At 44.5% G+C, this 16,451-nt stretch overlaps 1 protein-coding gene across 3 annotated transcripts in view; it reads right to left on the reverse strand.

Moving 5' to 3' along the window:
- Window positions 1-6,074, reverse strand: part of ATP6V0A4 (ATPase H+ transporting V0 subunit a4) — a 90,705-nt gene extending 84,631 nt beyond the window's left edge. Inside the window, exons 1-2 of one of the 3 annotated variants that reach the window (XM_033952981.1) lie at window positions 5,818-6,074; window positions 84-237 (exon numbers count right to left, since the gene is read on the reverse strand). In XM_033952981.1, the coding sequence (XP_033808872.1) occupies window positions 84-200 (117 nt within the window). In that variant the 5' untranslated portion in view covers window positions 201-237; window positions 5,818-6,074. The remainder of the gene's footprint in view (window positions 1-83; window positions 238-5,817) is intronic. The other 2 variants (XM_033952980.1, XM_033952979.1) reach the window with 2 other exon arrangements.
- Window positions 6,075-16,451: the final 10,377 nt, after the last annotated feature.

The raw sequence follows: 16,451 nt of genomic DNA on the forward strand, positions 1-16,451 counted from the left end.
GAACATCCAATACCCTTGCATTGGTTCTATGAAAGACACACCTCCTTAGTTTCTCCAGTCATCCATCAGGACCTGGTACTTACATCCCTGAACTGCACTAGTCCCAGCTCTCCAAGTTCAGCAATGCAGCAATACCCAGCCTCCACCTGCATGAACAGCTGCGTCAGACACATTTCCTCACTCCGAAACAAAGAATCCATCTCGAGGAGCTTCAGATATCATGGACTGCTTTATAACCTGCCAATACAGAAAGCAAACATAACAAGGGTCTGGCTGACTGATATTGTAAAATATGTCACTTACCGTATATATGCAAGCAACTCACTGCACCATGCAAGATCAGAATCAAATAACTTAAGGCAGAGTTATCATATTTTACAAAGGAAAACCCCAGACACATGACCCTGCCCTGTTCCACCTCCAGCCCCGCTCTGTTCTGCCCCCAGCAAGCCTCCTCTCTTCTGTGACGAGCTCTGGTCGTGTCTGGAGGGCCTGGAGCATGTGCGGAGGTGTGCGACATCATCCACGCATGCTCAGAAGCCCTCCATATGCAGCCGGAGTTTGTCCGGGCTTTCCAAAATCCGGACAAATGCCGGGTTTTGAAAATCCCTCTAAAAAGAGGACATGTTTGGTGTTTCCCGGGTGTCTGGTAACCCTAACTTAAGGGCCTCTTTACTAAGAAATGGAATTAGCGTATTACAATGCAGGACTTTTCTGTATGCTAAGCCCATTTCTAGTGTGTCTCTAAAACAGGGATTTTTTTTCTTTCTGCGGATACCATGTTAATTTTTACATTAACAAGCACGATCGGCAAAAATATGTACTTAAGAGGCTCTAAGGTCCTGATTCTATAAAAGTTGCCAGTATGTGCCTTGATCAGGACGCCTACCAAGTTAGGTGCTTAACTTAAATTTGAATTGGTTAATTCGTGCTGATGATTGAAAACAACATTAAAAAAAACAATTACAAAAATTAATTAGCTGGTAGGCATCTACCACCTCACAGTAGGTGTCTACACTAAGGCGCCTACATGAAAAGTAGGCATGGTTAAGGGCGGAGTTTGGGTGCGGCTATATTAGACAAAGAAAACCCCATTACGGCATCTACTGGAGCTTGTTGATTTAGGCACCACTAGGCGCAATTCTACAAATGGCGCCTAATTTTGATTGACATGTCTCTCTTCCATTCCAATTGTGTCTCGTAGCTACAAGGAAAGCATGGAGTAACTGCACATACTGTACAGCAGGGGTCTCAAAGTCCCTCCTCGAGGGCCGCAATCCAGTCGGGTTTTCAGGATTTCCCCAATGAATATGCATGAGATCTATGTGCATGCACTGCTTTCAATGCATATTCATTGGGGAAATCCTGAAAACCCGACTGGATTACGGCCCTCGAGGAGGGACTTTGAGATCCCTGTCCTACAGCAATAGTTAAGGGTTTAGGTCAGGCAAGGGCAACTCCGGTCCTCGAGGGCCGCAATCCAGTCGGGTTTTCAGGATTTCCCCAATGAATATGCATGAGATCTATGTGCATGCACTGCTTTCAATGCATATTCATTGGGGAAATCCTGAAAACCCGACTGGATTACGGCCCTCGAGGAGGGACTTTGAGATCCCTGTCCTACAGCAATAGTTAAGGGTTTAGGTCAGGCAAGGGCAACTCCGGTCCTCGAGGGCCGCAATCCAGTCGGGTTTTCAGGATTTCCCCAATGAATATGCATGAGATCTATGTGCATGCACTGCTTTCAATGCATATTCATTGGGGAAATCCTGAAAACCCGACTGGATTACGGCCCTCGAGGAGGGACTTTGAGATCCCTGTCCTACAGCAATAGTTAAGGGTTTAGGTCAGACAAGGGCAACTCCGGTCCTCGAGGGCCACAATCCAGTCGGGTTTTCAGGATTTCCCCAATGAATATGCATGAGATCTATGTGCATGCACTGCTTTCAATGCATATTCATTGGGGAAATGCTGAAAACCCGACTGGATTGCGGCCCTCGAGGAGGGACTTTGAGATCCCTGTCCTACAGCAATAGTTAAGGGTTTAGGTCAGACAAGGGCAACTCCGGTCCTCGAGGGCCGCAATCCAGTTGGGTTTTCAGGATTTCCCCAATGAATATGCATGAGATCTATGTGCATGCACTGCTTTCAATGCATATTCATTGGGGAAATCCTGAAAACCCGACTGGATTACGGCCCTCGAGGAGGGACTTTGAGATCCCTGTCCTACAGCAATAGTTAAGGGTTTAGGTCAGACAAGGGCAACTCCGGTCCTCGAGGGCCGCAATCCAGTTGGGTTTTCAGGATTTCCCCAATGAATATGCATGAGATCTATGTGCATGCACTGCTTTCAATGCATATTCATTGGGGAAATCCTGAAAACCCGACTGGATTACGGCCCTCGAGGAGGGACTTTGAGATCCCTGTCCTACAGCAATAGTTAAGGGTTTAGGTCAGACAAGGGCAACTCCGGTCCTCGAGGGCCGCAATCCAGTTGGGTTTTCAGGATTTCCCCAATGAATATGCATGAGATCTATGTGCATGCACTGCTTTCAATGCATATTCATTGGGGAAATCCTGAAAACCCGACTGGATTATGGCCCTCGAGGAGGGACTTTGAGATCCCTGTCCTACAGCAATAGTTAAGGGTTTAGGTCAGGCAAGGGCAACTCCGGTCCTCGAGGGCCGCAATCCAGTCGGGTTTTCAGGATTTCCCCAATGAATATGCATGAGATCTATGTGCATGCACTGCTTTCAATGCATATTCATTGGGGAAATGCTGAAAACCCGACTGGATTGCGGTCCTCAAGGAGGGACTTTGAGATCCCTGCTGTACAGTATATAGAGCAAGTCTAAAAGGGTACCTCTATTTAGACATCAAAAAGGCGCATAAGTAGGATGATAGATTATGGCAGGATGCCGGTATTAATAACTCTGTATCATAACAGCACACAGAAGCTCTATCCAACTCTGTATGGTAACATCTCTACAGAAGCTCATGTATCATGATACCTTAACAGAGGCTCATGTAGATCGCTCTGAATTGACTCCGCAGTCATTAGTAGCAGTATAGAAGCTCTCAAACAATATATCTGGAGTTTATTCTATAAAAGATACTAGGTGACTATTTTCTTATATCAAATACTAGCATAACAGGCAGGTATGTGCATATAATTTAGAGGTGACCACCTACACCAGCCAGGAAAAAACAAGCCAAAACTGCAGATATGTACAACGATGTAGGCAAAATTTATTGTGACAACCAAACTATATATTAAAACCTTTTTACCAAACGGGGGACCCAACACGGTCTGTGTTTCGGACAGCCTTCATCAGGGGTCCATGGAAGAAAAAGGAAAAAACATATGTCACAACAAATGTATATAATAAAGCCAAACTGATGTTATGTAACACCGAGAGTCACTGTAAATAGTAAAAATCGCTAGAATATGTTTTTTCCTTTTTCTACCATGGACCCCTGATGAAGGCTGTCCGAAACACGGACCGTGTTGGGTCCCCTGTTTGGTAAAAAGGTTTTAATATATAGTTTGGTTGTCACAATAATATCTGCAGTTTTGGCTTGTTTTTTCCTGGTTGGTTTTTTCACTGCAGACAAGGTTGGACTCCCCTCTTTTTGTTTCTGTTGCCACCTACACCAGCCATCCACGAGTATATTATATTACATTACATTAGTGACTTTTATTCTGCCATTACATTAGAGGTTAGAAACATAGAAACATAGAAAGATGACGGCAGAAAAGGGCCAAGGCCCATCAAGTCTGCCCACTATAGACCCTCCCCTTAAGATTAGCTAGTGTTTTGCCCTGACCCTCTTAGGGATCCCACATGGGCGTCCCATTTATTCTTAAAATCTGGCACGCTGCTGGCCTCGATCACCTGCACTGGTAGCCCGTTCCACCGATCAATCACTCGCTCCGTGAAGAAATACTTCCTGGTGTCGCCGTGAAATTTTCCGCCCCTGAGTTTGAGCGGGTGCCCTCTTGTGGTTGAGGGGCCTCTAAGAAGGAAGATGTCATCTTCCACTTCTATACGTCTGGTGACGTATTTAAACGTCTCAATCATGTCTCCCCTCTCCCTGCGCTCCTCTAGAGTGTAGAGCTGCAAATTGTCTAGTCTTGCTTCGTACGGGAGACCTTTAAGCCCTGAGACCATACTGGACAATTCCAGAAGAGATTACATAGTTGGGCGGGTTACTTTGGGGGACTGAAATACTGCCTGTGGAGTTCAGTTGGTCTTGATGGATTTCATGAATAGCAGGGTTTTAATTTCTTTTCTGAAGGTTTTGTAATCTGTTGTCGTCATCAGTAGATTGGATAATTGGTGGTCAAGTTTCGCTGCCTGCGTGGGCAGTAGGCCACCGTACATTTTTTTGGGGTTTGACGCCTCTGCTATATCATAAAGTTCTATTCCGTTTACAAAATAGACCCACACGCCCTTTTACAAAAGTATAATGTGGTTTTTAGCGTCAGCTCCGACGCTCAAAGAATTCCTATGAGCATCCGAGCTGTTACCACCACGGCTGGCGCTAAAAACGCCAGCGCAGCTTTGTAAAGGAGGGGAAGAATAAAAAACTGCACATATACAGTTAAATATATTAATTTCCTAAAAGTCTGGTAAACAAATACATTTTCAATTGGCTTCTAAAATGCTGATATGAGCAAGAGGTCGCTACTAAGAGAATTCAAATCTTTATCCCATATTGCAGCTTGAAATGACAGAAGACATTGGTGATATTTCTTACATTGACAACCTTTGGTGGAAGGAAAGGTAAATACAGCATGCATGCGTCAAGACTGCTTTGAATTTACAAATGTGAATGAATCCACAAGATAGTTAGGTGCAAGGCCAAACAATACCTTATAACAAAGGCAACCAAATTTAAATTTCACACGAACCTGGACTGGCAACCAATGCGATTCATGGGGGAAAAAAGGGGCGACATGATCAAACTGAACTCAAAACTAATGCAAGTGGGATATGAGCCTTGAATGGTGTATCAATAAGAAGATAAGAAAAGCCTTACTGAGTCAGACCAATGGTCCATCAAGCCCAGAAGCCCGTTCTCACGGTGGCCAATCCAGGTCACTAGTACCTGGCCAAAACCCAAGGAGTAGCAACATTCCAGCATCTCAAAGAATAGCAAGATTCCGGAACCCCAATGAGAGCGACATTCCAGAGCTGAGATTGTGATGTCATAATGCCTCATCCCACAGTGCCTCGGAGCCAACCTCATCAGTGATGTTACAACGGGTTGATTGTCCTATACTTGGCTCATATAAGAACATAAGAACACCCATACTGGGTCAGACCAATGGTCCATCAAGCCCAGTAGCCCGTTCTCACGGTGGCCAATCCAGGTCCCTAGTACCTGGCCAAAACCCAAGGAGTAGCAACATTCCAGCATCTCAAAGAATAGCAAGATTCCGGAACCCCAATGAGAGCGACATTCCAGAGCTGAGATTGTGATGTCATAATGCCTCATCCCACAGTGCCTCGGAGCCAACCTCATCAGTGATGTTACAACGGGTTGATTGTCCTATACTTGGCTCATATAAGAACATAAGAACACCCATACTGGGTCAGATCAATGGTTCATCAAGCCCAGTAGCCCGTTCTCACGGTGGCCAATCCAGGTCACTAGTACCTGGCCAAAACCCAAGCAATATTCCATGCCACCAATCCAGGGCAAGCAGTGGCTTCCCCCATGTCTTTCTCAATAACAGACTATGGATTTTTCCTCCAGGAATTTGTCCAAACCTTTCTTAAAACCAGCTGCACTATCCGCTCTATTCTTACCTTATCTACCTGTTCTTTCACACACCTGTCTCTTGCTTTCTGTTGTCGTGTGGAGCCCGGAGAGGTCTTTGAGACTCTATAACTGAACTGTTCAGTCAAGCAGCAAAGCAATAACTACAGTTTCTTGGTACAGTAATCCCATTGGCAGATTTTTGTTGTTCCTGTTGTATTAAAAGAGAACAAGGATCGAACTGGTCAGGACCAGAGGTAAAAAGCCCTTGTTCTAAGTCACTGTTAAGTATGAGTTTTTCGGTCTAAGCAATACGATGGAGTGAGTCAGGAGCTCTCTGGATTTGTCTCAGTCTTTAGTGTATGTGATTTCAGCCCTGTACGGGCTAGGCCAGAACTGCCCTGTGTTGTGTCAGCAAACCCTGTATTGTAATTCATAACAAATTACTCATGCTTGCTTGCACAACCAAGGTATTTAGGAGCCAGCAAATTAATTTCTATGCTAATTCACTGCACTTTGAAATTTAAAGTAAACAAATGATAAAAAGATAGAATAAAGTCACCTTGTCCGGCATTATATCTATCCCCACGATAATTTAAAATGAACACAGCATCCCTAAAATTAGTTTAATCCTCAAAATACTCCTTTATTGCTGTCTCATCCTTTTCTTGCAGTAACTTAAATTCTGAAAAAAAGGGGAGTAAAAGATTGCTTTGTGAACCCTATTCGCCCCCCACCGCCACCATCCACTTATGACCTTTCATATTAAGAATATTTGAATTTTAGAAATTCTTAGGAGCATGTTCAGTCAAAGAATAGTCAAGCTCTGGAATGTGTTGCCAGAGGATGTGGTAAGAGCAGATAGCATTTTAAGAAAGGTTTGGACAAGTTCCTGGAGGAAAAGTCCATAGTCTGTTATTGAGAAAGACATGGGGGAAGCCACTGCTTGCCATGGATCGGTAGCATGGAATGTTGCTACTCTTTGGGGTTCCGGAATCTTTTGTTACTCTTTGGGATTCCGGAATCTTGCTATTCTTTAGGATTCTGAATGGAATGTTGCTACTCTTTGGGATTCCAGAATCTTGCTATTCTTTAGAATTCTGAATGGAATGTTGTTACTCTTTGGGATTCCGGAATCTTGCTATTCTTTAGGATTCTGAATGGAATGTTGCTACTCTTTGGGATTCCAAATCTTGCTATTCTTTAGAATTCTGAATGGAATGTTGTTACTCTTTGGGATTCCGGAATCTTGCTATTCTTTAGGATTCTGAATGGAATGTTGCTACTCTTTGGGATTCCGGAATCTTGCTATTCTTTAGGATTCTGAATGGAATGTTGTTACTCTTTGGGATTCCAGAATCTTGCTATTCTTTAGAATTCTGAATGGAATGTTGTTACTCTTTGGGATTCCAGAATCTTGCTGTTCTTTAGGATTCTGAATGGAATGTTGTTACTCTTTGGGATTCCAAATCTTGCTATTCTTTAGAATTCTGAATGGAATGTTGCTACTCTTTGGGATTCCGGAATCTTGCTATTCTTTAGGATTCTGAATGGAATGTTGCTACTCTTTGGGATTCCGGAATCTTGCTATTCTTTAGGATTCTGAATAGAATGTTGCTACTCTTTGGGATTCCGGAATCTTGCTATTCTTTAGGATTCTGAATGGAATGTTGCTACTCCTTGGGTTTTGACCAGGTACTAGGGACCTGGATTGGCCACCGTGAGAACGGGCTATGGACCATTGGTCTGACTCAGTAAGGCTATTCTTATGTTCTGTTGTTCTCAGATATTCTTCACTATCCCCCTGTTTTACTAACACATAGCACAGGTTTTAGCGCTAGCAGCGGCGGTAACTGCTCTGGCACTCACAGAATTCCTACGAGGGTTGGAGAGTTACCGCCGCTGCTGGCGCTAAAACCTGTGCCACACGTTGGTGAACGAGGGGGGTATGTTTGCATTTACTAACCCCCCCCCCCCTTTGACAAAATCGTGAAAGCGTTTTTTAGCGCAGCCCGGCATGCTGAATGCTCTGCACTGCTCCTAACACTCAGCGTTCCTATGAGCATTTGGAGCAGCGCAGAGCAGTCAGCACGCTGGCCTGTGCTACAATCTGCTTTCGTGGTTTTGTAAAAGGAGAGGGGAGTATGTTTAGACAGCTAGAAGGAAATTCTATAAACGGCGCCCCTACTGGTGCTTAAGTTAAGAGGGAAACACCATTTTAAATAAAAATAAAGTAAAAAATTCAATGTGCCTACTGACACCTAAACAAACAGCGCCAGAATTGCACCTCTGGAGGTGCCTACTGGCGCCTAATGCCACTATAGGCGTGGCTAATGCCAGAAGTGATGTTAGGCGCTAGTAGGCGTCTCCAGAGGCGTGATTCATGTCAACATGTCAATCTAATCTTTGGTTTATATAACGGGTCATTTCCCAGTGGAGCTCAACTCAGTTCACATCTAATTAAGACTACAGTACATAGAAGAAAACATAGAAGGAAGAACTACCGTAATTAAAAACTAAAGTACATAAGAAAAGCATTTGAAAAATAACCCATGCAGATGCCCCCTTGCAGTTATGCACAACAGACCTTAGGTGCAACCATAGAGATAGCACCTGGTACACCTGCATGCATGCCTGCCCATTTCGGCACCAGTTATAGAATTGAGCAAACTTAGATGGCCATTGTGAATTTCCCATTTCAGCTCATTGGGTTTGGGAACTCTAGTCTCTCTTCTGGCATTGTGTCAGTGCCTGGCCTTCAGTCACAGAAGCACCAGCACTGGCTTTCCCTCTGTCATCACTTCCTGGCCCCGTGACCCAGAAGTGATGTCAGAGGGGAGCCAGGCCAGCGCGAGCAGCAGGCCGGAGAAGTCGTTTGTGCTGACAAAGATTTAAGGAGGTATGGGGAGGGGGGAAGGGAGGGCACGAGCATGGCATGGGGGGGGGGGTGGAGAGGTGCCAGCGCCCCACCAAGACAGTGCCCTTTACTATGCCACTGTCAGATACTTTTAAATATTTTTCCCTATCTGTCCTTGTAGGCTCGCAATCTAACAATGGTACCCGAGGCCATGGTGAGTTTAGTGACTGGCTGGGATTGAGCTTGTAACTTCAGAGAATTGAGGCAGCAGCTCTAACTGCTAGGCCGCACTCCCCTCCCAGTTAGGGTTACCAGATTTTACATATGTAAAATACAGATCCCTAGACCCGCTCCCCCCAGGCCCGCATAGTTCCACTCATCCCCGCCCCGCATAGTTCCACTCATCCCCGCCCCTTTACGCCCACACCACGCCACAGCCTCGTCCCTAGCCCCACTCCCCCAGCCTGCTTGTCTTGGTCTGGAGAGCATCCACGCATGCGATTTGCTTTTCAAAACCCGGACAAAGTGCCGAGTTTTGAAAAGCCATCCGGACGCCCGGACATACCCTCTAAAAAGGGGACATGTTCGGGTAAACCTACTCCCAGTTATACAAACACACAGTTATACATTAGTCAGTCTTTCTTTAAAACATACTCTGCTTTTTCACTGAGTCTTGCTTAAAGGTCACCTTCACACACTGACATATGTTCCTGTGTTTATCGAACAATAAAGTTTCCATCCCAAACTGGTTACATGTCACCAGAAGGAATTTTCAATACAAGAAAAACTGGAATAATTGCAGTGTTAGCTAAAATCAGTATTTTCTAGTTAGTAAGAAACACAAATCTGATGACACGAGTGATAAGGAAAGCTAGGAAACGTAAATGAATCAATGGAATGTTTGTTGTGAAGGAACAGAGAAAATTTGAGTCTTTCCACTTCTTATGATAGGGTCACATAGGGCCAGATTCTATATATGCTGCCCGAAAAATCAGTATAGGAAAATACATGCTTAGGGCTATTCTATGAACTATGCCTAAAGCAGTGGTTCTTAACCTTGTTGGAGGTACTGAACCCCACCCGTTTCATATGCGTGTTCACCGAACCCTTCTTTATTGGAAAAATAAAATATGATTTTTACAAATTCAAAACATAGGTATACAGTGAGGGAAAAAATAATATCAATTTTGAAAACAAAAAAGTTCTCCTATATTTCGAATAATAACATAATAATGAAATTTACTGCAAATCAGTGTGACTTCTGCTGTTGATTGATAGATCAAGAAACCGAGTACACGATCAGTCTTGATCAAAATCACTGAATAACTGATAGATGATTGAACGTGACCGAAGCGCTATATGAGTCGGAGGTGTGTTTTGACCTCCGCCGAACTCGGTCGAACCCAGGTTAAGAACCACTTACCTAAAGTAAGGCCAGCCCCTATAACTAAAATTTGGGTGCGACCATTTACACCAATTAAAACCTAGTCAAGGTTCTTCAAAAAAAGAAGACGTGTGACCTCGCCCTGTTTTGACCCCCAATCCCAGTGCCACACGAACCTTGTCTCTTCGGGGCTGTATCTGGAGGGTCTCTGCACATGTGTGGATGTGACGCGATGACATCACACACATGTGCACATATCATGTGATGTTATCACGTCGCATCGCACATGTGCAAAGGCCCTCCAGACGCAGCACCGAGTTCAACGCTTTTCAAAACCTGGGCAAACTGCTGGGCTTTGAAAACCCTTCCAGACACCTAAAAAGAGGACATGTCTGGGTAAATCCGGACGTCTGATAACCCAAACCTAGTCTAAATGCCCACACCAAAATTCTGCATGGGTTGGGTGTATTCTATAACAGTGTATGTCATTTTTAGGAATTTGTAGGAGACTGTGACAAATTCCAATGCAGGCAAAGAAGCCTTAGAGCCTGTCCCCTAATTATCCCTCAATTAATATACTCAAACTAATTTGCAGAACTTAATTACATCATTCTTTAAATAAAATTTTTGAAATGTAAAGTGCTCAGACCCTCAAACTAAACCATCCTCTATAATAAAATCCTTACCTGCATATGTGCAACTGACACGGCGTGATCCCTGCCTCCGTGATTTCTGCTTCCGTGCTGTGTTCCATTTGCGGCGCGCAGCAGCTTGAGGTGCGTGTGGCATGCGGTGGCTTGTGGTGCATGCGGCGGTGAGAGCAACGGCAGGAGGGTGTCCTTCGAGGTGCTGAGAGGCATCCGAGGTGCTGAGGGGCTGCTTTGGGGGCAGGGGTGTGCTGGGGAGCAAGCAGCAATCTTGGTTTGCTCAGGGTGCCAGAGAGAGATAGGCAGGGGGCCAGGGAGAGAGACAGACAGAAAAAAGTGGAAGGGGAGAAGGAAAAGGGGCTGCTTTAGGGGGGAGGGGTGTGCTGTGGGGGCAGGCAGCAATCTTGGTTTGCTTGGAGGGGGGCAGAGACAAATAGGCAGGGGGCCAGGGAGAGAGACAGAGAGACAAACAGAAAGAATGACAGACAGGGGGCCAGAGAGACAGACAGACAGCCAAGGAGTGAGAAAGAAAGAAAGTCCCAGGGTACAGATTCCAAGATGGCCGTGGTTCAGAAGTGCTGAGAGGAAAGCATCTGACCCGCTCCACTCAGAACTTTTTGTTCTCTTTCTACTGATGGCCTTTGTGCCTTACCTTAACTGATGCTGAAGAGGAGAGGCAGGAGTGCCGCTAACGCCTCGCAGCGCCCCAATGTGCCGACCTTTGGCAACATAGATGAGCTGTTGCAGCGACGCAGGGAGCTGCAGTCGCAATGCTGGAAGTTAGCCCGCTGAGAGCGCCTGGACACGGCAAGACCAGAGTCGCTTCTCCTGGGCCAGATACCACGCTCAGCCCCGACTTGAGAGCCCCACCCCTGCAACCCCGAGTTACCAGTTCTCCAGGGGAAGAGGAAACCTCGGAGATAGGGGAAGGACTTTCCCCTGAAGCAAGAAGCTTACCACCGGAGAGCTTGGAGACAGAGCCCCTGGTTCAGGTTGCCTCTGCAGGAGAAACCGGGGTAGATTCAGCAACGGGAGGTGAAGACATCCAGTTGGAGTAAAGCTTAGAACTTGATTCCTCTGAGGATGAGCATTTCTATAGTCAGCAAAGCCTTTTAATTTTGGATAAGCCAGCACAAGTGACTCTGGAGTCTTTATGGGACTTAATTACAAATTTCACAAAAACTATTAGTCCCAATTTCCAGTGGTGTACCAAGGGGGGTGGGGGTGGGGCGGTCCGCCCCGGGTGCATGCTTCAAGGGGGTGCACAGCCGACCAGGTCCGGAAGCTCCCACGCTGCTGAAAATGGCACCTCAGCGTGGCTGCCAACTCTGCTCTGAAATATGTACGGCAGCCGCGCTGAAATGCAGCAAGGTCCCTCGATGACTACTTCTGCTGCCTCTGCTCCGGAAGAGGTAAGTGACGTCAGGGGGGGTGGACGGCAGCTGCAATCATCGCAGGACCTTGCCACAAATCCCTGTGTCTGCCGGCCCAGCCCCCCTCCGACGTCACTTATCTCTTCCGGAGCAGAGGCAGCAGAAATAATCATCGCGTGATCATGCTGATTTGGATGGAAAGGAGCATAGCAGGGTGGTGGAAGGAGAAAAAGGAGGTCAGGGTGGTATGGAAGGGAGTGGAGGGTGAGAAAGGGGGTCAGGGTGGTATGGAATCATGGTGAAGGGTGAGAAATGGGGTCAGGGTGGTATGCAGCGTGGTGAAGGGTGAAAAATGGGGTCAGGGTGGTAAAGAACGGTGTGGAGGGTGAGAAAGGGGGTCAGGGTGGTATGTAACATGGTGAAGGGTGAGAAAGGGAGTCAGGGTGGTATGGAAGCGTGGTGGAGGGAGAGAAAGGGGCAGATGCTAATGGAATTGCAGGGAAAGGGGAAAGAGACATAAGGGGGAAGGATACTGGATGGAATTAGGTTGGAGGGAAAGAAATGGGGCTGATGCTGATGGAATTGGTGTGCAGGGAAAGGGGGAAAACATAAGGGGGAAGGATACTGGATGGAATTGGGTTGGATGGAAAGAAAGGGGGCTGATGCTGATGGAAGTGGGGGGAAGGGAGAGGAGAGGAGAGGAGAGAGATGCCAGACCACTGGAGGAGGGAAGGGAAGAAGATGGATGCCAGACCAATGGGGGTGAAGGGAGTGATGGAAGGGGGAGGCATAAAGTTTCTGGGAGGGGAATAGAAGGTGAGAAGATGCCATATAGAAGGGGCAGAGAGAGGGTAGACAGTGGATGAAAGGAAAAGAGTGACAAGAAGATGAGGAAAGCAGAAACCAGAAAAGACAAGGTAGAAAAAAATTATATTTTTTATTTTATTTTTTTTGCTTTAGGGGAGATGCATCGCTGTTTCTGTGGTGTTGCATTGTATGCAGAGTCCAGCTTCTTGGTGCTTCAGTTTAACCTTTGTCTACGTATTTTTATTCTATCTCCTCATTTACAAAACCATAGAGCATTTCTTAGCGTTGGCATCTGAGCTGTTGCCACCATGGCTAAAAACTACACTACAGTTTTGTAAAAGGGGGAGAGGTTAGTTTGTGATTACATACAAGGCGAAGGTGTTTTCTGTGTTTGAAAAGACATGGTTTTCTGTTAGGACTGACTGTGTAGGATTGATCTGTACTGGTCTGGCTTGTTTAGTTTTACAATGAGTGTATTGATGTTGTACTGCTCACTGTAGCATGTAAGATGCTGCCTTTTTCTAGGTACTCATGTGTGACGTGTGGTTTGTTACTAAAAATCATGTTTTTCAAACAGATGGGGGGGTGTCAAAAAATGATGGGCCCCGGGTGTCACATATGCTAGGTACGCCACTGCCAGTTTCCAATATGTTGAAGCTAAATTGATTCAACATACTTAAAGCTTAAGGCTTTAAAAGAGGATCTGACTGTTTCAAAATCCTTAGTTCAAAAGCTTGACCAGGATTTATCATATTAAACAAGTGCAACAGTCCCTAGTTAAGGATAATGTGAATCTTAGGAAAAAGCTAGAATCACTTGAGAATAATGTACAGAACAATAATTTGAGATTAATTAATTTTCCAAGATTAGCAATGGTAACTCCTAGGGAAATGTTTAGGAGATACTTGATCGAAATTCTGCAAGTTCCAGAGGAAAATTTGCCACCTTTTTCCCAAATGTATTATTTGCCTAATAAAGAAGGGAGTCGATTACAGAAAAAAATGACTGATCAAGCACCATTGAATGTATCAGAAATCTTGGAAACGTCAGATCGAGACATTGCTATACCATCTACGATGATATTACAGTAGCTTTTTCAATTGATAAAATGTGGTTATTGAGGCTTTTCTTTAAAAACAAACAGAAAGAGTTTCTTGGATGTAAAATTCAAATGTTTCCTGATCTTTCAAGAGAAACTCAAAAGCGTCGTAGAGAATTTCTTCTCCTGAGACCAGGAGTCACTTCACTGGGGGCAACATTTTACTTAAGACATCCTTGCAAGTGTATTATTTGCCACCGTTCAGTTAAATATGTTTTCTTTGAACCCCAACAATTAAGTGCTTTTTTGTCAATGTCCCGACTAGATGAAGGAAAATCAAGTGCTCAGTAGTTATAGAAGAAGCTCCTACCTCTGTACTATCTGTAGCTTATCTTGCTATATTGTTGTATTTGCCCCTTTATTTTTTCGCCTATGTATAATCTTGGAATCACAGGTTGAGGGCTTGAGTGAGTTAGTTTAAAAAATAGTTTAAAAATGGTTTTCTTATTTCTTTTTGTAATTGTACTAAGGTGTAAAGTGTTTTACACTTTATGAAGTTGTATTCTTACTATCTCACTTTCTGGACAAGTGTTTTACTTGAAAATGAAAAGTTATAAATAAATAAAAAAGAAAGAAAGAAAGACAGACAAAGAGCCAGTGAGAGACACAGGCAGAAAGAATGACAAACAGACAGGGGGCCAGAGAGACAAACAGACAGACAGCAGCCAAGGAGCGAGAAAGACAGACAGACAGGGGGCCAGGGAGAGACACAGACAGAATGAATTACAGACAGACAGGGGGGCCAGAGAGACAAACAGAAAGACAGACAGTGGTCAAAGAGAGAGAGACAAAGAAAAAAAGACAGACAGACAGAAAGCGGCCAAGGAGAAAGACAGACAGACAGAAAGCAGCCAAGGAGAGAGAGAGACAGAAAGAAAGAAAGACAGACAGCGGCTAAGGAGACAGAGAGACAGAAAGACAGACAGACACTTCTATTCTAGCACCCGTTAATGTAATGGGCTTAAAGACTAGTTCAGTATATTTAAGAAGAACATAAGAAGTTGCCTCCACTGAGGCAGACCAGAGGTCCCTCTCGCCCAGCGGTCCGCTCCCGCGGCGGCCCGTCAGGCCTATTGCCTGAGCAGTGGTCCCTGCCTATTTCTATAACTTACCTCTTACTCCTATCCCTATAACCTACCTCTGCTCCTATCTGTACTGAACTATGGTTGCCACTGGGAACATCACTGCCTTTACAAGTTCCTTACTGTCCTAATGTGTGATAGCAAAATAACCCACACAGCAATAATAATAATCAATTTATATACCTCAAGACCATAAAGTTCTATGCAGTTTACAAAAAATTAAAAAGAATACAATTAAAAAACAAATTAGATAACCAGATAATTAGAAATAATACTATGATGATCTAGATAATTCGATACAACATCCATACCAACTAGTTGCCTAGATATTTCAGAAGATATTGCCTTTAAAAGAATCTGAACTTATCTTAGAATTCCCGGATGGTGAGAGGGTGTATTCATTGGGCAAAAAACTTGCTAGTGCTCTTAAGTGCTAAAAAGTGTCATGTCAACGTCGCTATTCAAGATGGCCCCCCTGACTCTAGTTTCGTACTCTTCTTCAGCTTTGATTTTGCTAGCCCGTCTGGTGAGAGTTTGCTGCGAAAAGTGTCCCTGCCTGATGAAGAGTATGAAACTCGAGTTGGGGGTTCCATTACCAACTACAGAACAGTTCTCCTTGTAGAGAATCCAAGATCTCCCTACTTCTAGAAGACCCTGCAATAGGGTTACTCCAATCAATATCTGGCATGTTAAAATCACCTTTTATAGATATATTCTAAATGTCTACTTTTAAACCGCTGTCCTCTTCTTTTGTCTGTGAAGGAGACCTGTATATTACACTAGAGTAGCAGGCCAGCCAGAATTTACTAACAGACTTTTGATTTCTCACTCCTCTCAGCATTCCCTTCGATCTTCTAACCAAAAATCTGCTTTCGATCCCCTAAGGCACATCAATACCATGGTCAGACTGCACCTGGAATACTGCATCCAGCATTGGTCCCCATACCTAAAGAAGGATATAAAACTGCTAGAGAGGGTGCAGAGATGAGCATGTCTCTCCTCTTCTAATCGATGCCCATTGGCTGCCCATCGAACATAGAATGAGTTATAAAATTCTATCGTTAACCTTCACTACTCGTTTAAACAACCAACCAGAGTTATTGACAGACTCCTTATTCCTTATCATCCCGTTAAATCTCTTCGTTCTACGTCACAAAACCTCTTAGTCGTCCCGCCCTTGAAAATGATCAACACGCTGAGATCTAATAACTTTGCTGTCATTACACCTTCTTTATGGAACTCATTGGCCAATCATTTACGAGTGGAATCCTCAATAAAGCAATTTAAAGCAAAACTCAAAACATTCTTATTTGAGGATGCTTTTGGATAAAACTGTCCTTTTTAGGGCTAAGCCAACAATAGTGCCTCTCCAAACCTATTGTTTTAACCCTTAAGTCTGCTTTATTTTAAATATTGTAATTCAACCCTACTTTCC

Source organism: Geotrypetes seraphini, chromosome 7 (genome assembly GCF_902459505.1).
Source record: "Geotrypetes seraphini chromosome 7, aGeoSer1.1, whole genome shotgun sequence".
NCBI lineage: Eukaryota > Metazoa > Chordata > Amphibia > Gymnophiona > Dermophiidae > Geotrypetes > Geotrypetes seraphini.